General features: G+C 39.8%; 2 protein-coding genes and 1 long non-coding RNA gene across 10 annotated transcripts in view; 2 read left to right on the forward strand and 1 right to left on the reverse strand.

Annotated features, from left to right (window-relative positions):
- The first annotated feature begins 3,119 nt into the window (after nucleotides 1-3,119).
- Nucleotides 3,120-22,201, forward strand: DDX59 (DEAD-box helicase 59). Of its 3 annotated transcripts, none has more exons than XM_084526970.1 (9): nucleotides 3,120-3,176; nucleotides 9,924-10,752; nucleotides 12,514-12,681; nucleotides 13,227-13,316; nucleotides 13,722-13,973; nucleotides 14,826-14,978; nucleotides 15,942-16,070; nucleotides 17,763-18,022; nucleotides 22,092-22,201. In XM_084526970.1, exons 2-9 carry the CDS (start codon nucleotides 9,928-9,930, stop codon nucleotides 22,126-22,128), a joined length of 1,914 nt encoding a protein of 637 aa, XP_084383096.1. In that variant the 5' UTR covers nucleotides 3,120-3,176; nucleotides 9,924-9,927; the 3' UTR covers nucleotides 22,129-22,201. The 3 variants fall into 3 exon arrangements, with proteins under 3 accessions (XP_084383096.1, XP_084383095.1, XP_084383097.1); XM_084526969.1 differs by lacking the exon at nucleotides 3,120-3,176 and adding an exon at nucleotides 8,319-8,626; XM_084526971.1 differs by lacking the exons at nucleotides 3,120-3,176; nucleotides 22,092-22,201 and adding an exon at nucleotides 8,320-8,626 and having other exon boundaries at nucleotides 17,763-18,099.
- On the reverse strand, nucleotides 6,782-8,301 carry LOC311440286. Its single transcript, XR_014695315.1, has 2 exons — nucleotides 7,869-8,301; nucleotides 6,782-7,350 (listed from the first exon to the last, which is right to left on the reverse strand). It is a non-coding gene; the product is annotated as an uncharacterized lncRNA (long non-coding RNA).
- Nucleotides 22,180-23,331, forward strand: part of KIF14 (kinesin family member 14) — a gene marked incomplete at its 5' end in the record, with an annotated part of 31,033 nt that continues 29,881 nt past the window's right edge. For all 6 annotated transcript variants that reach the window (XR_014695309.1, XR_014695310.1, XR_014695311.1 and 3 more), the window contains one exon: nucleotides 22,180-23,273. Coding sequence is in view for 3 of the 6 variants with exons in the window: in XM_084526964.1 (XP_084383090.1) it covers nucleotides 22,180-23,273 (1,094 nt within the window). The remainder of the gene's footprint in view (nucleotides 23,274-23,331) is intronic.

Below are 23,331 nucleotides of genomic sequence, written 5' to 3' on the forward strand. Positions count from 1 at the left end.
ATTGGACTTTAGCACAGCTCAGTTTTGAATCATTGGATTTAAACAAAACCAAACCATTTTAACATGGAAATTCTAAGCTTGCGTTGTGTAAGAATGGTGTGTTATTTTGCCAATTTTTTCACAACCTATCCTAACACCCAAGTCAGCTGAGTTGTATTACGAATTTGCACAGATTTAAGCCACTGAGTTGTTCAGCAGATAGAATCCCATGAGTCTTTCATAAGAATTTCATATTGCTTTCCTTAAAAAGAAAATATGTCAGTGGAGTCTTTAACATATAGCACAAAAGTCTCCTTTTACACTGCAGTACTTTAGACTTTAATACCCAAAGGGTTAGAAAACACGTAGTGATCTGGAGTGCAAAGTTGCTAATCAGAATTATTTTCAATATAAAAACTAAAAATGCATAAAGTGCTAAATTGTTTATTTAGTATAAATTTAAGTGATTCCAAAATTTAGAAGTATATATTAAAACTTATAATCTGAGTTGAAGCAGGCATTATCATGCTGGAATTTTTTGTAGCCAATTTACAAATCCCAGAAAAATAAGGTTTGCATGGAAAGTTCTTGGCAGATCTCTCTTGGAACAGTACAAACTAAACTGCTTAACAAGGAGGCATTCATTATTTCTGTCTTGCTACCCTCTGTTATTGTGGAGTCACCAGCTGTAAGGTTACTGGCATCTTTGAATTTTTCTAATAAAAAGCATAGGGAGCAGTCATTCAAGTGTGGTAGTGAGAGATCTGTTGTGTATTTTAGGCTCACTTTCTTTTTTAATAGCCGCCATACTTTATCAACCTGAGCTAGTGCATCGCCTGCATGTTCTCACAGCAAACAAAGTTCAGGAAACTCGCTGAATTTCAGGACAAATCTGTGGCTTTATCTTCAGAGCTTCATGGACCTGCAACCTGTGATTAAACAGCCTGACAACTTAGGGCCACAACGTGCGAGAAGTGGAGGTTTGTCTGCTTAGTGTAACTAAGTGGTAAATAGTGATAAATGGTTCATAGAAGCAAAAGCTCAAGGGAGTTAAAGGGCTTATTTTCTTGAGCATTTAGTGATATAATCTCCCTTTTTTTGGTAACCTTGAATACTCTAGTCTTGTATAATTGCTGTTTATTAGTTGTTCCACTTACTCGGTCCTTCCAAGGCCTCAGCTTTATCACACCTTAACTGTATTTGCTGTTATGTGTAGTCTAAAAGAGACAACATTCTCTTTTATGCTGTAAAGCTTAATTATACATTACTGAGTTTAGATATATCCCATAAGATAATAGTTCTTCAGTTTTATGTTTTCATATTTAATAGTGTTCTTCCTTGCTGAGCTGTGTAAGAATTACATTTATGTGAAAAATCCATACGTTATCCAGTATTTGGTGCAGTGCCATTCTCTGATCAGAGGAGCCAAGCTATGTTCCGAGAGTGTCTTCACTGGACTTGGAGGGGATGGAGTGGAAGCTGTTTTCAAATTCAAGAATAATTTCTACTTTTTAGGTTTGGATTTGAGGGGATATTCTGAATTAATGTCCTGGTACCAGCAAGTGCGGAATTAGCTGAACTTGAACTTGGAGCTCAGTTGTTTTGTCTGAACTGGGTTTCTTAGAAGAATGTAAATAAGAACAACCTGAGAAACCTGTAATTAGAGCCAAGTTTTGACAAGGTATGTGTTCAGAGATGGACTACTAAGGCCTAGGGTGAAGTTAATTTTCGATTTACACAGATTGCTCCTTTTCTTGTTTACCTAGTCCATCTTCAGACTGATCCATGGGGCTTTGGTTTTCTCAGATTAGGATGTAGCATAAAATGTTTTACTCCCTTACATCCTAGGCACTTTATGCCAGGAGATAGGTATAAATAACTCCAAGACTTGCTATTCAGTGCTGTTACTCTGTCATTCTTTAATCTCTGCTTTTGTGTTTTGTAGGATGACTGTTGCACATCTATGCATACAGTAGCATTTGTCTGGGAGGACAGTTCATCCTTGCCATGCATGAATATCCAAGTGCCAGGATAAATTTAGTTAAATGATCACATTAATGGTAATTATTTGTATTGATGAAGCAAGAAAAATAACTGAGCAAATTGAAATATTGGAATTTTAACGTATCCTTTCACACATTGCCCAGGTGTTTTAAGTCCATAAAATCTGAGTAGTGCATTGGTTCTGTAATGGCTCGATTGTGGCATTTTTAGCTATATTGAAATACATTTTTAGAAAAAATAAAGAAGTTCTACTACACGGGAAGCTATCTTATTTCATCTTTGCATAGAAATACTTAGAAAATGATTATATGAAGAACTAAAGGGGCAGAACTATATTTGAAGTCTTAGTTAAATGACACTGAATCATTTCTGGCACTAACAGTGCTATATAATGCAAACCATTTGTCCACTATAAAATTGTTTTTCCCTTTCAAATTTCAGCATGGTAGCTTTCTGTTGATAGGTTCTACATGGAGTTAGGTGTTGTCCATACTGGTGCAGCTGGCATAAACACTCTATTGTGTATTCTGGCTATTAGGACAGAAAGGTGATGCTGCTAAGGACACATCCAGATTACCTTTTTACCACTATGTTATTTGTTACAGCTAATGAAAACCACGGCCTCACAGGTGATAGGAAAACAAACAAACAAACCTTTGGGCAAGTGTTTATACATTATTTAGTACAGAGGAACTGGCAGGAGGCTCTAGCCTTGCTTTTCTAGCTTCTCAAATTTATGTATATGGTGTTTATGAAAAAAATTATGGGAAAAAATGAGTGTTAGCCATAGCAAATGTTAACAGTTGTTTTGCTCATTCTTTTCTCTGTGTAACAGAAGTAAACAGGAAAGAAACACTTCTAGGGAAGGAGCAGTGAAAATGATGCACATATTTTGGAGATAAATGAAAGTAATAAAATGTTTTCCTTTTGAGCTCTGGTATACTTTTCTGTTAAAAAGTCATGGACAAAGGGTTGGCTCAGTGACCAAGTATCTATATTGCAAGAAAATGCTTTTGGGAACGATTTTAGCTGAAGATGCAAATTTATTTAGGTAAATTAGTCACAATTACTTCATCCTCTGTTTTGCTTGGAAGTCATGTACAAAGTATTTAGCACGTGACAAAGATTTCTGCCCGTGAGAAGAATGCCAGATAAGTTACAGGTCTGCAAAATGAACGTCAGAGATCTTCACGGTGAGTCAGTGGAAAAAATTATCCCTGAAGTGTATTTTTTTTTAATTGAACTATTAAGACTGCATTGAATACTCTGTGTACAGGGTGACGTTTTAGATTTTAAAAATCTGTAGGCTAGAGCCCAACAATAACAGTCACTCTGAGCAGTAGCGGAGGCTGACATAAAGGAAGCTTTTGAGACTTGAATCCTAGAGCTGTGTAGCCACCTAGCCAGCCGCTAGCAGAAAGTACAGGCGCTGGAAGGCTCCTCTGTTTTGTAACAGCTGCCACTGGCTGCCAGAGCCAGGAGTGGCAGCTGGCAGTCAGCAGCAAAGACAGCCTGAATTTGCCTTCTACCCTGGCAGCAGTGAGTTAGCTTTTGTAGATTCATTTAGAGCCTTTCTGCCCTCTAATAATTTCTGTGTGAAGGATTCAAGTAGGCCTTCATGGGTAGGCAGAATAGGACCAAACGTATTGTAGGGAAATAAGGTTAAACACAATGATTAATATTGGCATAGATTTTAAACAAGACTGGTAAAAAGTCTAGTTTCTAGCAGCTCCCTTGCATGTTTCCCAGTACATTCTTAGTCCAGCGATTTCTGTTTTCAAAATTAGTAATGCTGGTAAGAGCTTTAGTGATGTCATGGACATTTTTATCCAGTTATTCAAAAAGCTTATAATGGATTTTTCTTTTCAGTCTGCCACAGTAATGGATCACAACTGTCCCTGTAGTGCAAATGCAACATACCAGAGCATAAACTCTTAAGTTTATTGGACTTGCTGGTTAATGAGAAAAGGGCTTCATCTCTTAAGAAGCAATATGGTTGGAAAGGGTTTACTGGGGAGGGAGGTAGAAATGCACGTCAAACATAGGTCATCTACCTTTTGTAGAATACTTCCGTGGATCTACGCTAGTGTCACAGTCACATAATGGAAAAACATGGATAAAAGTTTAGTCTAGCCACCTAAGGAATTGTACAGTGTAATAGTTGGATCTGTAACATTAATAGAGGAGAAAGAAAACTGATGACAGAAAAAAAAGCCAAGCTGAGAAACCCAGAAGCAGTGTGTTTTGTGTTTTGTAAACATGACATTTAAAACTCCTAAGTAAAACAAGAAGCAGTAAATGAAATAAAAGGAGAAACAAGAAGTAAAACAAAAATACAAATAGCAGAAATAGGTGATGATTACTGCTTCTCATCTGGCAGGCTTAGCACAGAAAAATCAATACATTCTGTACCTGTGGGAATCTGGCATTCAGTGCCAGAGCTTCAGGGTTGGACTGCTGTTTGCTTTTTAAAAACAAACAAACCCACAGCTCAGTAATATACTTTAAGTATTCAGATTTAAATAGACTTGCATTAATTCCAATTTTACTGCAAATTTCTGCGGAGACTAGTGTCAACCAATGTCTCCATAGAAAGTGGCTATTCAAACAAAGAATGCTCAGGAAGCCTAAAAATTTCAGTACATGCTTTCTTTTACTTATTATTTACTGTTTTTTTTTTACTGATTATTTACTAACAGGAGTTTGCATTAAGCAAAATTTTTAAAAAAATAAAAATCTGGGCCTCAAAATAAATGTGTGTTAAATGTCAGTACTACATCAGGACAATTTATATGAATAATAGCAAAATTGACTAGTTAATGGTTAGCTACCATTGTTTATTTTTAGATTATCTAGTTTTTTTTTTCCTGTGTGGTTGCTTCAAAGCTGTAATTCAGAAACCAGTGGAGTCATTGACTCACTGATTCACTCAGTCAAAGAACTATTCATTAAGCGTGCTTTGGCTTTGAGCTGCTGTTGACTACCTTACCTACAAATCTGCAAAGCGGCTTCTAAATCCCTAAACACGATAGAAACAAACAAAAACAAGAGTTTTGTAGCATCAGGTTGAGCAGACAAAGGGCCAATCCCCAGGTAAAGGTGTGTTTGATTCCATGTGGTCTGAACGGAAAGGCAGCCTCCTTCCTTTTCCCCCTACCAGCAGATGTTTTGTTGCCACCACATATAGGTGCTGTGGCATGTGCTTTTTTTTTTTTTTTTTTTTTTAATTGCAGGGAATCATTCTGTAAGTGACATCATTGTAAATTTCTTGCTCTTTATCCTGATCCATAGGATACATATGGGGACAATTAAAATAATACCATAAAGAAAACCTAAAATACCACCCTTGATACATTCTTTTGAGGCATAATTTAATTTTTAGATTTGTCAGTACTGCCACTTGCCACTTGAGGGAGTGACGTGTTAGGCTCTATTTTGACACTAATTTCAGTTCATTCTCAGGATGTTTACCTACACTGGGAGTTCACTCCATTTGGAAGATGCAGACTTTGCATGAGGGTATTTTCGCTACAAAGAAAACTTAAAATGTACCGTATTAAAACATTTTGGACACGTACCTTTTGAGGTGTATTTATCTGTTAATCAGACCCTGTAAGGAACTTGTGAATACCTTTCTTGCCAGATTCTTGGAAAGCTGCCTACAGGTTGTGTTCTGGTAGAGGTTTTAATTAATAGGAGTCGCTCTGGGCAGGTATCACTGTGGAGAGCTGCTACAGCTAAGCAGCTCCTTGAAATGCTTGTGATACCATCTCTGATTTACTATGCACAACACCTGTTTCTTCTGAACATGCCTGGGAATAGAGGGATTTTAGTCTCCTGATTTAATCCAGTCTTGTGTTACTGAATTATTTACTGTTTACAAGTGATGCAAAAAGTCTGTTCATATTTCTTCTATAGAAGGGCTGTGAGGTGTTAGAAACTGTAGGGCAAAGTATCTGGTATTAACTTGAGGGCAGGAATCCAAGATGCCACACTTGCTTTCTGTGTATTTGATATGGAAGCCATGAATGAACATGGAAAAATCTTTTTGGTATCATTTAAAATAGACCAAAAAGTGGCATCATTTAATGTTGGTAATTTGTGTTTGAATGAGTTTTCATTATTTGCCTTTTCGTCTGTAGTGAACGTCTTCACTATTCCAACAGAAAATTGTATAAATTTATGAATTGAAATTATCTGTTGTGGTAAATCTGTGTCAGTATGCATTAGCTCATTTGCACGTGTGGGTTTGTGTGTGCTCTATTACATTGCTATAACATTAACTCCTAATATTTGTTTAAGAAGTTACTCTGAAGAGTCATATTAATTAGATAAGGAGTATGTTTGGACAGGGATTTTTAATAACAATACTTGATGGATTTCTAGTAACCACACATGATAATTTTTGTAGCAGCTATTGTACTGTAACACATGCAGCATAGAGTGTGAAGCTCATTTCACTGCTAAGACAAGGCGATTGTAAATTTTTAGTGCTTTAAAAAATAAAAACATGACTACACTAAATCCAGATGCTAGTACTATTTTTTTAACATGACCTGGAAACCTTAAGATTTTTTGATAAAGATATCCCTGGATAAATTGTGCAGAGTATGCTTAAATGATTGTCCTAATTATTAATGGCTTTCTAACAGGACTTAAAACCAACTTAGTTCAGCAAGCGTTTGAACTAACTAGTTTTCAGGAGAAAGGATACCAATACAAAACTCCCATAGGATTTTTAAGAGTATCTTATCTGGGCATATTTTGTACAATCTGGTGAACTCTAGAGGTACAAAACTTGAAGTTCAAAATTTTATTTAGATGTCATTAGCAGCATCAAGAGCTGGAAGAAGGGGAATGAAATTTGCCAAGGTTATCTATTCTTATATTTTTCAGCATTCTTTTTTTAAGCTTGGGAAAGGGAGAGGAATAGAAAGTGTATTATCAACAACAGTCAAGACAGGCTTTCTGTTTGGACAAGCCCAATTTGTGTTACATTTATAATTGTGTGTTACATAACAGTGGTGTTAAAAATGCAACATAACATGTGCATCTCCAAAATTATGATATAAAAAAAGTACCTAATCAGAAAATATTCATTATTAACCAAACAGCGTTCTCGTGGAACAAATACGGTGTTGAGCAAAAACTGCAAGTCATGCATCCCGAAATGAATCACGGAATACACCCACCAGCTACATTATTCCTTCTGCACTTGGCAGCTCAGAGCGTCAGGAATATGCACTACGAACAAAACCAATAAGGAGCTGTGCTATGTGTGGCAGGTATTAGCTGGTCTTAGGAGTTTGGGTGTAATTGAAGTGAGAACTTTTCTCTCATGGCAGGTTGAGGCAGAATGGTAGCTTTCTGCAAAAAAAACAAGCGATTTTACTATTATAAAAAGTTATTTTAATGTTCTTTATATTGACTTGTTTCCATTAGGCTAACATTTCTGTCACAGAAATCTACTGTTAGCAAAGAAGTAGAAATAGCTGATACCCCAAATAAAACATCCCATATGTATATGGTCTTTATAGAATACGAAGCATATTGAATATTGTTCAAATATTGGTCTTTATTTAGCAAATGATGTTTTGAATTTCTGGAAAGGACTGCTCAAAAATTGAAGTAAGAACAGGAAATCACTCCATGTTAGAAGCTTTCTGGGAGGGAAAAAAGTGCAAACAAAGAGGAATGACAGAGGCTGAATTAGGGAAAGGTGGAGATTTTTTCAGGCAATGAAGAATGCAAAGAGCGTCTTGACAGCTTTTTCGGTTCTAGAAATGCCTATTTAATCTTTCCAGTATCTTATTGGTGTCCTCTAATTGTACCAGTTAATTAAAAATCCCTCACAGACCAAACCCTCCCACGTGCACAAGCTTAACCTTGCTCCTGTGAGAAATCCACCACAGCGGAATCCAGCGTAGTGTAGGCCAAGCCACTGTGTAAGCGTGACTGGATCCTCAGAGGTGCAGAGCCCAGGGCCAGCTGCTGCTGGGGCGCCTCACCTGCCCACCTGCCCCAGCTTTGTGTGCATGTTTGAACCCTGTTCCCGGCTCCTCTGGTCCACTTCACTGCCACAAAACAGTTTGCTGAGGGGCTGCCAGCATTTATCAGCTGTTAGCAGGAAGGCAGTGGTGGTGGTCACCAAGTTTCTGAAAGCTGCTGCTGCCCTTCTGCAAAATGTGATAAATTCTGGTGTTCTCCACCGTGACGTAGCAACAGGATAAGTACAGCGTGCTTATTACCGAAATAAAGTCATTTCCTTGATTGCCATATATGAACAGCTCTGTCATGCCCTTGCACCTGTTTTAAGTGGGTAAATAGACGTGCTAGGCATTTATTTAGCGTATTTTGCGCCTCTGTCACACGCAGTGATGTGCTCTCCAAATAACTCGGTGCGTGTCCGCGGCACCTCAGGCAGCCCCGGAGCGGCCCAACACCGCTCCCCCCGGCGGGCCGCCCCCCGCTCCCTCGGCGCTCCCTTCCCTCAGCTCGGCCCGCCCGCCGCCATTTTGTGAGGGGAGGCGGGCGGCGGGGCGGGAGGCGGTGCCGCTGCTGCTGTGACGGGGAGGAGGAGGAGGAGGAGAAGGAGGAAGGAGGAAGGAGGCAGAGGCGGCGGGCTCCCCCTGGCAGCACGGAGGTGGGGGTGCGGGCAGGGTGGGGGTCGGCTGGCGGCCCGGGAGGGGGGCAGCGGGGGGAATTTGGCTCCCAGTCCCACAGCGAGCGGGGGGCGGCCATCCCCGAGGCCCCCGGCATCGGCCCGTGTGCCCGGGCGGCAGTCGCTGATGGTCCTTCCTCGTTCAGAATTGCTTTGAATCGCACAGGGGAAAAAAAAGCTCTCTGTAAACACGGGGGTGGCTTCCTGTGCCTTTAGAAAACTGGTGTGCAAAGGCGCTGATGGATTGGTGTGCATGGCGTGATTCATTCCAAGTAAAGTTACAGTATTTTGTGCTTTGCTTGTGGATTGTGCTATACCGAATGATCACTGAGAGCATCTGACGTTTTCACAGAAATCACAGAATTTCTAGGTTGGAAGAGACCTCAAGATCATCGAGTCCAACCTCTGACCTAACACTAACAGTCCCCACTAAACCATATCCCTAAGCTCTACATCTAAACGTCTTTTGAAGACTTCCAGGGATGGTGACTCCACCACTTCCCTGGGCAGCCTGTTCCAATGTCTAACAACCCTTTCGGTAAAGAAGTTCTTCCTAACATCCAACCTAAAACTCCCCTGGCGCAACTTAAGCCCATTCCCCCTCGTCCTGTCACCAGGCACGTGGGAGAACAGACCAACCCCCACCTCGCTACAGCCTCCCTTGAGGTACCCATAGAGAGCGATAAGGTCGCCCCTGAGCCTCCTCTTCTCCAGGCTGAACAAGCCCAGCTCCCTCAGCCGCTCCTCGTAGGACTTGTTCTCCAGGCCCCTCACCAGCTTCGTCGCCCTTCTCTGCACCCGCTCAAGCACCTCGGTGTCCTTCTTGTAGTGAGGGGCCCAAAACTGAACACAGTACTCGAGGTGCGGCCTCACCAGAGCCGAGTACAGGGGGACGATCACCTCCCTAGCCCTGCTGGCCACACTGCTTCTTATACAAGCCAGGATGCTGTTGGCCTTCTTGGCCACCTGAGCACACTGCTGGCTCATATTCAGCCGACTATCAACCATCACTGCCAGGTCCTTCTCTGCCAGGCAGCTTTCCAACCATTCCTCTCCCAGCCTATAACTCTGTTTTGTTCCATGCTTCCATTTTGTTTTAAAGTATTACTTTACATTATATCAACATGGCAAAGACCAAAATAGTTTAAAGGATTATCCTCCTACAACTTGTTGAGGATTAAGGGTTGGTTCCTAGGTTTGAAAATTTATTTCTTCAACTTCTTACCTTTCTCAATGATAGTAGTTTCTAACATCTAACAATTTTCTTTCCACTGTACAGAAGCATGTTTTTGCCAAGATCTGTTAAAGTCAAGAGGAGTGCTGATGAGGACAGAAGTTGTACAGCTAAGAAAAATAAGTTGTCTTCTGGAGAACCTTTGTTAGAGGAGAATGCTGAGCTCCAAGACTGTAAATCAGTTACAACAGAAACTTCTGCTTCAAGATGTGATTCGAATGAACTTGTGCGAGAATGCACAGAACCTGTAGCTATTCCATCAAATCTTGGTTTGGGTAATACTTCTTTGGGAAAGGACAACCAAAATACCAATGAAGATAGCTCTTCGGAAGAACCCATCAAATCCTTCAGCAAATCCCAGCGTTGGGCAGAGCCTGGAGAACCTGTATGTGTTGTCTGTGGTCGATACGGAGAGTATATCTGCGATAAAACGGATGAAGATATTTGTAGCCTGGAGTGTAAAGCCAAACACCTTCTGCAAATTCAAGAGAAGGAGAAAAAGCTGAAATCTGATCAGCCCACAACAGCAGAATCTCAAGCAGAAGCTGACCTGCTTAATATCCCTTATTTCTACAAAGATCACTCCTTTATTTTAGGCTTGCAAGATGAGCAGGTTGAGAACCTTAAACTGCAATTAGGTATTGCAATCCAGGGCCAGCAAGTTCCAAGACCCATTATAGAGTTTGAACACTGTGGTTTTCCTGAAACTTTAAACAGCAATTTAAAGAATTCTGGTTATGAAGTCCCAACTCCCATCCAAATGCAAATGATCCCTGTTGGTCTATTAGGGAGGGATATTGTGGCTAGTGCAGACACAGGCTCAGGAAAAACAGCGGCCTTCCTACTCCCTGTTATTATGAAGGTTTTAAAAGAGGTAATAAAACTGCATGTATTTAGATAAAGTGGTTTGCAGCTTTGTCTCCAGGATTCTCAGTGTAATTGAGAATGTAATTGCAGTATTTTTTTTTTTTAATTGGAAATCGTTTATTTATTTTACTTTTGACTCATGAGCATTGGTTCTTGGGGGGGGTGTGTGTGTGGAGTGGTCTGCTGATTATTTTTAATGACTTTGAATGTTTTTTCACCTTGGTCAGGAGCTAAATCATCTCCATTAATATTACTTAGTGATGGTTTCTGCTTGTTAAGAAAGCTAAATACATTTTGAGGTAAACTTCCTAATGACTTAAAATAGGAAATGAAAATGATTCCAGGTACTCTGTAAGTAGTTGTTGCAAGATTGTAATGCATCAGGTGACTGAAAAAAGATTTTTGACATTTATGTGATTCCTTGGAGTAATTTGTGTTGAAATAGTCTTAGCTGACCATCAAATAACTACGGTAATTTGGGGTAATATAACTCCCCATATCATCTGGTTTTACAAAGAGCTTGTAATATCGGAGGGAAGAAAGGAGTTAAGAAAACCTTTGCTTCAGAAGAATGTGAATTTATGATGAAAAATAATAGCAAATGGTGTTCTGTACCTTGTATATTAGTTCACTGTTGCTTTAGTGGCTTTATTGAAAAAGTGATGAATTAGAATATATTTGAAAATTCTATACCTTATTCTAATAGATGTTTTGGACTGTTTAGATGTCTAAGTCATTTAAAATATATATCTACATATATAAAATTAAAAAAAAAAAAGGAACTTAATCTTCAAAGTACTATGTATCATTAGGGATTATACAGAAGCATTTATCAACAGGAGTATTATACTCTAGTATCTCTTCTGTCTGATTATCATTAAAATTTGCATGACAGTTATATTCTTATAATGGCAAGCACAAAATTGGATTCTCAATGATCAGTATTTTACTACAAGATCTCTTTAATTCTCCCTCTTTGGGATACACATTGATGTACTTGGCAAGAAAAGATTTTGTTTGTTTAAAATAATTTTCATTTTGATGTAACAGAGAGATGAGGCATTAAGAACATAATGGTAATCTGGTTATGAAATAATATTTGATGGTTCCTGTCTTTTCTTCATCTACTTAGAAGCCTTTTATGCGTGGTGGTGAGTTTTCAGTTATTTCCAACTAGGCAGCGGTGTTTAATTTAACCAAGTTCTTCTGGGTACAAGTATTTAACTATGTAGCTTCTCTGATAATGCAGCAAGAAAGGAATAACCTGCTTCTGTTGGTCATTTGTAGATATTCCAGTTGAACAGAAAGAAACAAATAATGATCCAGAAAAATACTGGATCCAGAAAAATACTAACGTCCTGTATTTTGAGTTCATGTGGAATTTATTCTGAATTTCTGTTGTAAATTCAGTGCAGTAACTAAAATACAAAACTAAACAAACAAAAACAAAACAAATCCCAGCAGGTTTCTTTGTTTCTGGGCCTTTTTTATTGTCAGGAAGCTATTCTAACGGTGCACTTAGTCATTATTTTTTGTTTTCAGAAGTTGAGTAATTGAGGGGTAGACTTCCTTGGTATATATTGTTTCAGGTATAATCCCTTTCTATATTCTGTTTTCAGATCACACAGAAAGGATACTAGCAGTCTAATTGTATCTGCACTATGTATTTTGTATTTTCGTTTTCTGAGACGTAATCTTGAAAGCTTTTAACCTAAGAATTAAAGCAATTCCGAGTTCAACAGATTTCCTACCTCCCCCTCCTTTCTAGGCAGAAACTCCATCTGCCCTTATTCTGGCACCGACACGAGAATTAGCAATTCAGATAGAGAGACAAGCTAAAGAACTGATGGCTGGTTTACCAAACATGAGGACAGTTCTCCTGGTAGGAGGTTTACCACTGCCACCGCAGCTTCATCGTCTCAAGCAAAGTGTGAAGGTAAGGACCACAGGGGGAAAGGTCCTTTGGAGAGTTGTGTTTCCATGATATTCACAGCAAAGAAAAATGTTACTGTTGACATATATACAAAGATGCAGAGTTTTTCCTAAGTAAGTGTAAAGTGTTAAAACTATTGTTGACTATTGAAATTTTTACAATAATGCTTTTTTCCATTTTACGTTAAACATACAGTAGCCTTTTTGGTTTTGAAAAAGATTTGCGCATAACATTCCACTTTCAAGGACTGAAACATGCCATTTTATTAGTCAAAGAGTTGTAGTTTACAGCAAAAATAGTTCTTTTTAATGCAGGTTACAGTGCTGGTATTTAGACATTACCATTAGAGTACTAAAAATCCATTTCCTTTTAAGTCTTCATAATTCATGAAGTTATCTATAAAAGTTTCTGGAGTTATTTGAACATAAGTAATTTCACCAATTATTGCCCTTCTTACCTTAGTGTTGTAACTTTATAGTTTTTCTAGGACGATCATCTCTCCTTTAAGGGAATTTTTAATTCCTGTTACTGTCTTTTTTTTTTTTAAGGTTATAATAGCAACACCTGGAAGACTTCTAGAGATCTTAAAGCAAAATTCTGTTCAACTTCATGGCATAAAAATTGTTGTCGTGGATGAAGTAAGTTTTTAGTTACGAAGGCTGTATTGCCTATGTAGAGGTCCTTGAAGAGTCACTGTGGGTGCCTAGTCAAAATGATTAAACGTAAAGAATGCTTGCTATAAAGATAAAATACATTTCTTATGTATGAGACAATTTCATTTTAACAATTTTAAATGCGTTTGAACAATGTATATTGTTTTGGCTACAGAGGGCTTGCATACCTGACAGCTAAGATAATACTGCTAGACCATTGTGAACCAGTTATTTTTAATTTTCCCATGGTAGCTTTTCTTCTAACTCAAAGTACTCCGCATTTGGATTATTACATGCTGATCATACACATTACGGTTCCTCTTTGAATTTGAGCTCAGGATTTTGCTCTTTATTAAGGAGTCTGGTACAGATCTAGTGTTTTTCACTCAGGTGGACACCATGTTAAAAATGGGTTTCCAGCAGCAAGTGCTGGATATTTTGGAAGACATCTCTCATGATCATCAAACCATCCTGGTGTCAGCCACAATTCCAGTGGGCATTGAACACCTAGCAAATCAGCTTCTGCACGATTTTGTAAGAATAACAGTTGGAGAAAAGAATCGGCCATGTTCCAATGTTCGCCAGATTATTTTGTGGGTAGAAGAACCATCTAAAAAGAAGAAACTGTTTGAAATTCTAAACGTAAGTGTAATATTTTTCTCATGACAACTTACAAAAGCGCTTGTGTGTCTTTACAAAGCTCTGTTAGGTTCTCATCTTTAATTCTGATTGGTATGTAGTGAGGAGGTGGAATGATGTTGAACATGTAACTGCACCAACTACTTCAGTAGTGCTGCAATGCAAGAACTTTAGTGGCAGTTTTAGGAATTACTCCAGCCCTGTCTCTCACACCTCCTTTTCTGCAGCGAACTGAGTTAAAAAAGACAATTTTGATATTTTTGTGATTCACAGAATGGCACCTCAAAGATTTGCACTGGTTATCTGTGAATAGAGGAGGAACAGGATTTTCTTAAACTGTCCTAGTTGCTTTATGGCATAGGGGTGGTTTGTCATTTTAAAGATCATGGAAAAAAAAACAGAACAGTGAAAGCTTTTTTTTTTTTTTTTTTTCTTGAATCTTCTTTGTATGGATAATACAGACGTTAATTTCATATGAATATTTTAAGAGTACTTTGGGGAGGGTGGCTGAGGTTATGCAAGAAATAAATAAGAATTTTTAATTGAACCTCAAAACTTAAAGGAAGTCAGAATTATCATGTAGCTTTTTTTTTAAAGAAGGCTTCAGACTTCTGAAAAGTGTATGTATTGAGAAAAATTTTGGTTCTGACTTTACAAATAATTATATGTTCATGATGAACAAATTTGTGTAGTTCCATGGCTGGCATCATTTTCCTTCTTATCTAGAATGTAAGAATATTTATTCATCTAAAAGTGTTGTTATTATTAGAGATAATCAGTAGAGATTGAATCCAAGTTTCTGATGATGAGCAGCAAACTGTTGCAGTACCTTCTATAAACTGTTTTATTTTCCAGGATAAGAAACTCTTCAAGCCCCCAGTGTTGGTATTTGTGGACTGCAAGTTAGGAGCAGATCTGTTGAGTGATGCTGTTCATAAGATTACAGGACTACAGTGTACATCTATGCATTCTGAAAAGTCTCAGGTGGAAAGAACAGCCATATTACAGGTTTGTGCCTCATATAGTACAATGGTTTTGATAGATTTAAAATGGCCAATGTAGTTTTAAAGGTGGCATAATTTGAATGAGTTACATTATAATTTACTGCTTTTCTGCAGTAAAACCTGCAGTATTGCTGGGGGAGAAGAGGAAGATGGATGGGACCAGGCAAAATTACAGATGAGACCATTTTAAATGTAAATAAATACTGGACACTACTATTTCCTTTGTTATTTGCTTTGAAACAGGAATTTGGAGATGCATTTAACCTTAGTTGATGGTTTTTTATTAGTATTGTGGCTTTGGTCTCTCTCTAGCTCTTCATAAATAATACTCCTGTTTAAATCAAGAATAAAAGGGGGCCATTCTTTCTTTCACAATGGAACAAAATCATTGGTCCTCGTTACATCCAACATACAGATTTGTATATTCTCATCACCACTATCCCCTGTGCCTTAACAGATACATAAATACTGTCTTCCATTTCCATGGGCCTCTCTCAATTCCCAACATGTCCGTAAGAACCAGCAGTGACTTAGGCCCCATCTGTTCAAGTGGTCACTCAGGACAGGAGAAGCAGCTTGGATTGCTGTGTTCACTCAAATCCTTGTGAGGTTAGCTCTTTGTTGCTTCTGCAGTGTCTTGCTACACCATACAACTTAGACTACAGGTTAGTTTCACCCGTCTCCTTGAGGCACCCACTGGATATCCCCATCTTTCTACATCAACCACCAAGTGCACCCAGGTCCTTGAGCAAAGCCAATCCCACAAATAGGTTTGTGTTTTCCTAAAGGAGAAGCCCACAGTGCCTTCCCCTACTGCTTCCCTGTGTTTACTGAAGGGAATTTCTCTTCCAACTGTATGTAAGAGCTTGGTGTTATACCACAACTCTATGAGTAACTACAGCCTATGATTGGATGTGTTTGAAATACAGATAAAAAATAGTAATTTTTGTTTTTCTTCCCTTGCCAGGGATTGCTTCAAGAAAAATATGAAGTAATAGTAAGTACTGGAGTCCTTGGACGAGGGCTTGACCTTGTCAATGTCAAATTGGTAGTAAATTTTGACATGCCTTCAAGTATGGATGAATATGTACATCAGGTAAAAATCAAAAATCTTGTATTAGTTATTTGTCAAAGCATTATTTGAAAAGTATCCTGAAATATGACATTCACCTATGGAAATTTAAATTGAGATGCAAACATAAAGATAATTTTTATCTTCAGAAGATTGTCAAGATTGTCTTTATAGTACAGTGGCTTGACTGTCTTATGTGTTTTTATGCAAGTTACTAAAAATTCAGAACACTGTTCTTGCATCTCCTGTATGTTGCCAACAGCTAGAACATTGTTCTTAGATTACTTACAATTGCTTGCAACATTATTCTTTCCAATTTGTACTCTCTTTTGTAATTGTATACATATGCAGAAACCAAAGTTTACCATGTTTTTACCGTCTGTCTGAAGAAAGGCCAAAAAACCCTCTTCCTGCTGCAGCTGATCTGCAGTGTGGGGTATGCATGTAATACAACAGAGGAAATTTACTACTTTTTCATTCCCTCTTCTTACTCAGTATCTCCTCTGTCTGATCCAGTATCTCCTGTGTCTGATTTTTTGTGTGTTATGTGCCTGAGGATTTCCTGTTTAAAAATAAGTTTTGTGAGTTGTGTGTATTACATATATGTAGTAGCAGGTCATGAGAACTGATTACTACCCTCTTTTTGCCATTCTTGAAGCCACTGTACTCTATAACTCTGTGTACAGTTTTGAGGACATCACTACAAGAAAAGCCAACCAAAACCAAAGTGGAACGAATCCAGACAAAGTCAGGGGGGTGGTGCACGTGGTACATGAAGAGTGGTGAGGGAGCTGTACTTGTGTGGGCTGGAGAAGAAAAGGCTAAGGGGAGATTTAATTGCTGTTTTCCATTTGGTAATGGGTGGTTACAGAGGAGACAGACTATTCTTGGAGATGTACTGTGAAAGGATGAGAAATAACTTGCTGCAAGAGAGATTCTGACCTGATGAAAGGGAATGATGGTTTTCATAAAGAGAGTGGTCAGGCAGTGGAACAAATTGCCCAGGGTGGTTGTGGGAACTCTGTCCTTGGAGACATTGGCAACTCAGGAGGACGACACCCTGAGCAACAAGATCTAACTTGGAAGTTATCCCTGTTCTGAATAGAAGTCCTCCTAATCTACAGTATTCCATGTTATTAACTGCAGTTACTGTCTGGCTTTTTATTATCTTTCTGTTTAGATTTCAAACAAGTTGTAAATAAAAATGGTCTTTCCTCACATCAGAATTATGCCAGTACTACAATCCTATTTCTTCTCGTAAATAAAGAGTTTTAGATTCTTCTCTAAATTTTAAAGCACTTTGGATAATACTAAGAAATAATTTTAAGTCATGAGAACATTGAAAGAAAAGTTTTTTTTTTTTTTTTAATGGTAATATTTGTACATATCCTACTTGATGTACAGGTGTGTGACATTTACTATAAGCATATGATTGCCTATATAGGCTGTATCATGAATCTCAGTATCAACATTGGACTTCTGGTAAGCCCCATAAGCAAGTGATAATTTTAGGTGCATTTCAATTAAAGCTTCAGATGTTCTGAATTTAGGAAGTGAGTGTATCAAATCTTTGTGTTTTGGGGATGAGATAAAGAAATTTGGCCTTTTTCAGCAACTAACGTTTGCACCTAAACCTGTTTTACAATAGGAAATAAAGGAGGTATGAAGGAAATCCATTTGATATTGATAACTTAAACTGAGTTTTTGCTTTTTCAGGTTGGAAGAGCAGGGCGGCTGGGTCACAGTGGAACTGCAATAACTTTTATCAATAACAACAGCAAGAAACTCTTTTGGGATGTTGTGAAGAGAGTAAAACCAACAGGCACCATTCTTCCCCCACAGCTGCTTAATTCCCCATATCTTCATGACCAAAAGAGGAGGGAACAACAAAGACTTAAACAGTTGCAGAATAGTCTTGTAACAGGAGATAATATTATGGACATCATTAGGAAACATGACAAAAATAATTCTCAGAGGTAACAAAGACATAAGTATATTTGTAATTATAATGGAAGTGTGGCAAAAAATAAACATAGAATTATGATGTCTTGTATATTGCCTTTTTAAAAGGAATTTACATATTCATTTTTTAAGGAGTCTAATTTTTACATTGATTCAAAGATCGAAGCCGAAATTCCTTTAAGTGGTATATTCTTTATTGCAGCGCTGGATGCACGGGGTATCTCTCCACCTATCGTGCATACCCAAAGCAGAAAGCAGTCTTGAATTTATACAATCAATATTCTACAAGGGCCTATACATATTCATCACCTATCCCCACCTTCCCTCGCTTCTCATGCTAATTAGCCTTTTGGCACCTTGCGCCTGCGTAGAGCCTCCCAAGAATTGTGGGCAGGGGTCTTCGGGACGTGGGCAGTGGTCTTTGGGAGGAAGACCCTGAGTCTTCCTCACAGTGTACTTTTCACCTTTGGTCAGGATTCTGCTGAGTTGGCACATTTCTTAATTGCAAGAGCTGGCTTTTGCTGATTCTTCTGTTTGTTGTATCTTTATCATGAATTCCAATGTTCTGTTTCGAGATTTATAGTCCTTACATCTGTTTCTCTGTCTGTCTGCCGCTTCCTTGTCTGGGGATTGTCTTTGCCTCCCCAATGTCTCCTTAATCACATCATTATTTTGAAATACAAAATACTGGGTTGTAACAGAAGTAGTGCCTAATTAAACTATTTTGTATAAGCCTTTTTTTTCAAAACCAGTAGTCTTTTGTCTTAAAGCATAAATGGAGAAGATACTGTTCATCTTGTTCTAATATTTCTAAGTGATCACTTCAGACTTCCTAAGAAACATTCTCCTTGTGTAGTGGGTTTACGTGGCAAGGTTTTGGTAGCAGGGGGCCATAGGGGTGGTTTCTGTGAGAAAGATCTAGAAGCTGCCCCATGTTTGGTAAGGGCCCCACTGTTTTCCAGAGCTGAGCCAATAAGCGATGTTGTTTTGCGCCTCTGTGAGAGCATATTTAAGACAGGGAAAAAAACGCTGCGCCACACAGCAGCCGGGAGAGTGAGAGGAGTAAGGAACAGCCTTGCAGGCGCCAAGGTCAGTGCAGAAGGAGGGGGAGAGGTGCTCCAGGCGCCGGAGCAGAAGTCCCCTGCGGCCTGTGGTGAGGACCATGGTGAAGCAGGATGTCCCCCTGCAGCCCATGGAGTACCATGGTGGAGCAGGGTTCCATGCTGCAGCCCGTGGAGGAGACCACGGTGGACCAGGTGGCCCTGCACCGACGGAGGCTGCCGCCTGTGGAAGACCCCTGCCGGAGCAGATTCCGGGCCGGACCTGTAGCCCGTGGAGAGGAGCCCACGCAGGAGCAGGTGACCTGGCAGGAGCTGCTGCCCGTGGGGGAGCCAGGTTGGAGCAGTTTTCTCCTGAGGGATGGACCCCGTGGTACGGACCCATATCTGGAGCAGTTCTGGAAGAGCTGCTGCCTGTGGGAAGCCCACGCTGGATCAGTTCAGCAAGGACTGTGTCCCGTGGGTGGGACCCCACAGCACAGGGGACGAGAGTGACCGAGAAGGAGCGGCAGAGAAGAAGTGCTGTAGACTGACCATAACCCCCATTCCCCCGTTCCCCTGCGCCGCTCGGGGGGAGGAGGTGGGTGGATGGGGGGGGAAGGTGCTTTTGGTTTCTTTCCTTTGTTTCTCACTTCTCTCGCTTGTTAGTAATAGGCAATAAATCTTACTATCTCCTTATGCCGAGTCTGTTTTGCCCGTTACAATAATGACTGAGTGATTTTCTCATCCTTATCTCAACCTTTGAGCCCTTTTCACATATTTTCTCCCCATTCCTCTTTGAGGAGGGGGAGTGAGAGAGTGGCTGTGGTGGAGCTCAGCTGCCCACTCAAGCGGAACCACCACACCTTGTAATTTTTATGTCATTATACTAAGTTAAGATCTTTGTAAAGGACACCTTTTGCGCGAAAGGAATAAAAAAAAGGTGGCAGATGAGTCTCTGAAAACAAGCCATGAAGCTCCCCCCTTTTAGTTTACATAAAAGCTTCTGTTGAGATTTCCTAATCCTCAGGATGGTCACTGGAGGTCTGTTATGAATGTACAGACAGGTTTTGTTTGTAAACAGTAATGAACTTTTCAAAAAGAAAATTTAGTTTCACCTTTATTGCCTACAAACCACTCCTGTTCAAGCACTTTTGCCATAGTAGAAATACTTGGTTGTTAGTGTAACTTCATTGTAGAGAAATAGGGTAAACTACTTAAGGAAGAAATGGGATTTTTTTTTTTTTTTTTCATGAAAGTGGGTAATTAATATATAACCGATTGCATTTTCTTGCTACTTATTTAAGTGTACCTCCTGGTAGTCCCCGGCACCAGGTGCTCTTTTTTCTTCCAGGAAAACAGACTAATACTCTATCAATCAAGATAACATTACTTATAGAGTTACTACAACTTTTTTTTTTTTTTTTTTTTTTTTTTTTTTGGACTGAGGCTAAGAAATTATTAAGTTGTTATTTTTGTCGAAGTTTTTTCCTGCCTTACTATGTCCCTGTCAGTCAGACAGCCCTCCCAGGTAGTTATGTGGTACCGCTAGGTGTTGTCTGTCTGCTGTTTGGCCAAAGGACAGCGGTGTGAGAGGATAACTTTGGTATCGAGCTGATCTTTAAAAGCTTCATGGCTGGTTTGGTTTGGTTTGGTTTTGTTTTGAATCCCCCTCCCCTGGCTGGAGCCAAAAAGCGCAGGTATGACCTGCTGCAGGACAGGGGGCCCAGGGTAGGGGTGTGTGTGTAAGCACAAGGTACTCGGCATTCAGACACAAAGCGGCTCCTGAGGCGGGGGCAGCTGCCGTGTTCCTGGGGCAGGCCCTGCCGTTGCTCCCGCCTGCGGAAGGGGGGGGCCGGGCCAATCCCCGCCCGCCCGCCGCATTCAAACGGGGCCGAGGCGAGCGCGGGCGGCGGCCGCTGCGCGGTGAGGCGGGGACGGGGCTGGGGCCCGGGCTCGGCTCCCTCACGGCGCCCGGGGCGGCCCGCGGGGGTCGGGGCCTCGGGGGTGGTGGCGGTCCCCGAGGGGGGTCCCTGAGGGGGCGGGCAGCCGTGGACGGAGCCGTAATTTCAGAGCTCAGCATTACAAACCCCTTCTGCTGAAGCAGGGGTTAGGTTGCCGCTTTGATATACTTCCTTTTTTTAAATTTTTTTTAAAATTTTTATTTTCCCCGTCACCATTCACTGTTTTTATCTCAGCGATGCACGCAGTCCTTACAGGATCTCGAGGCGGATGATTCGCTGTTGATTTTTAACGACGAATTGCTAGCGCCTGACAGGTCTGCGGAGCGTGGTGGTGGCACTCCTACAACAGCCCTGTTGCATACGCAGCAGTGAGAGGGTGTTTTTCTATACGGGTTGTTTCGCATCTTTGCCATGCTTAAAAATGCGGAAAGTTGTATCCATACTCACTTCACAATTTTTCTTCAATCTGTTAAGTTAGTTATTTGTCGCTTTAGCTATGCGTATATGTAATGTGGTGATCCAAAATAAGTTCCAAACGTATTCTACTAGGTGTCTTTATTAACTGCCTTATTTTGACACTGGCTTTTATATGAAAGCATCCTGAAAAAAAAATCTGTTCTCTGTGTTTGCAGCTTTTCTAGCCCTCGTTAATAATGTTTTTATTCTGTTGTTGTCTGTTAGTTGTCAAGCACCGTCAGTGTGCGTAGTTCTGAGTGAATGGAGGCATGAACTTGAATTCGCTTTACTTGGGAACCGTTGGAAATCATTAGGAACAAATGTCTGTGGTCATCTTTGTTACTAAATAATTAGATTGTCCTTCATATTAAAAGGTGCTGCTTCATGATTCTGAAGCGAATCAGAGAATTCAATAATTGGAATCAAATAGCCTACTGTGGGTAGAGATTGTCATTCAAGTATAGGATGGCTTCTTTTCTATTTTTAAGTGCTGGAGGTGAGATGGGGACACTAATTGTTAATGTTTGGGAACATATATTTACTGCAGAATATGTAAGGAGCTCTTTATGCCCTGAAATACACCTCATGTCTGTCAAAAGCATACAATTTTTGCTTTGTTTATCCAGGTTCAGCGAGAAGAAGCAACGAGATACAATCTTCTAGGAAAGCTGTTGTATTGGTTATAATCCTAATGTTAACTTGCTTGAAGACAAAATGCCTGTCTACAAGGTTCCTGCAAGAAATCCTTCAGAGACACAATGTACTACCACTTCTCAGAGGATTTCTTCACGAAGTGCTCTTACCAGCAGCAAAATGTATGGGCAGCAACTGACATCACAGATGTCAGGAAAAGAAAAAGATGGTCTTCTTTCATCATCTCAGAATAGGACTGAGGAAGTAAATAGCACCTATGTGATATCAGCCTGTAATAATGCAAACGACGCATCAGTTACATTGAAACCTCAGGACAGATTAACGCTTCAGAGGAGAACAAGAGTAAGCAAAAACTTGGTGTCCAGTAGTGAACAATCGGATAACAAAATAAGACAGAGCATAGAAAATACACAAACAGGCAAAAGATGTACTCTACAGAGGCGTGTGAGGACTGGCTCTGTGGAGAAGAGTAAAATTAATTGGAATGCTGTGCCTGGAATAGAAAATAATGACTTTGCTGCAGAAAGAAATTACAAGACTGCGCTTCGACCAAATATTAATAATAATGATACTCGGCATGGTAATCCAAGCTGTAAATTAGCTGAGGGTCAGTCAAATACGAAGATGCATTTTAACCTGAACAGCAAGGACTTGTTTGGCAATGTTGAAAATGATAAGTGCACACCTGTAAAATGTAAGACAAGCACTGCTGACTCAAAACTTCAAAATGAAGCTCATATATCAGAGCAATTAGTTACCTCAAAGAACATTAATAGGATATCAGGAGAGCAACTGAATGAAAAAGGTGATGTAAATAAGCTAGAGGAAAAGCAAAGGTTACAACACTTAATGATAAAGCATAACAGTTTAGAAAGGCCAAGGATACCAACAAAAGGTTCAACAGAAGGATTTAAGCTTACACCAAAGAACACCACATTTCAGGATCGGTCATCTCTGTCAGCTTTAAATAAACGACCACTTCATCCTCCGTTGGTGTCAAAAAAGAAAACCGGTGTTTCTAGTTGTCTTGTGAGTAGAAGTGCAAAAGAGAAAGTAGAAACGCTTACAGAGAACAACAGCACTGAGGAAGATATTTTCAAAGTAGAAAACAGCAAAGTGACTGTAGCTGTGCGTGTACGGCCTTTCAGTAACAGGTTTGTATCTTGGACTTGTTTCTGATGCTACATAATGCCTTCTTTAGTGTATGTAGAT

Source organism: Aythya ferina (assembly GCF_964211825.1).
Source record: "Aythya ferina genome assembly, chromosome: 8".
Lineage (NCBI taxonomy): Eukaryota > Metazoa > Chordata > Aves > Anseriformes > Anatidae > Aythya > Aythya ferina.

Excerpts from the sequence above, each read along its gene's own strand:
- DDX59 (XM_084526970.1), top strand. The coding sequence starts at position 9,928 with ATGTTTTTGCCAAGATCTGTTAAAGTCAAGAGGAGTGCTGATGAGGAC. Across the intron at positions 13,317-13,721 it reads AAATTGTTGTCGTGGATGAA|GTGGACACCATGTTAAAAAT; the intron begins GTAAGTTTTTAG and ends TTTTTCACTCAG. Across the intron at positions 14,979-15,941 it reads AAAGAACAGCCATATTACAG|GGATTGCTTCAAGAAAAATA; the intron begins GTTTGTGCCTCA and ends TTCCCTTGCCAG.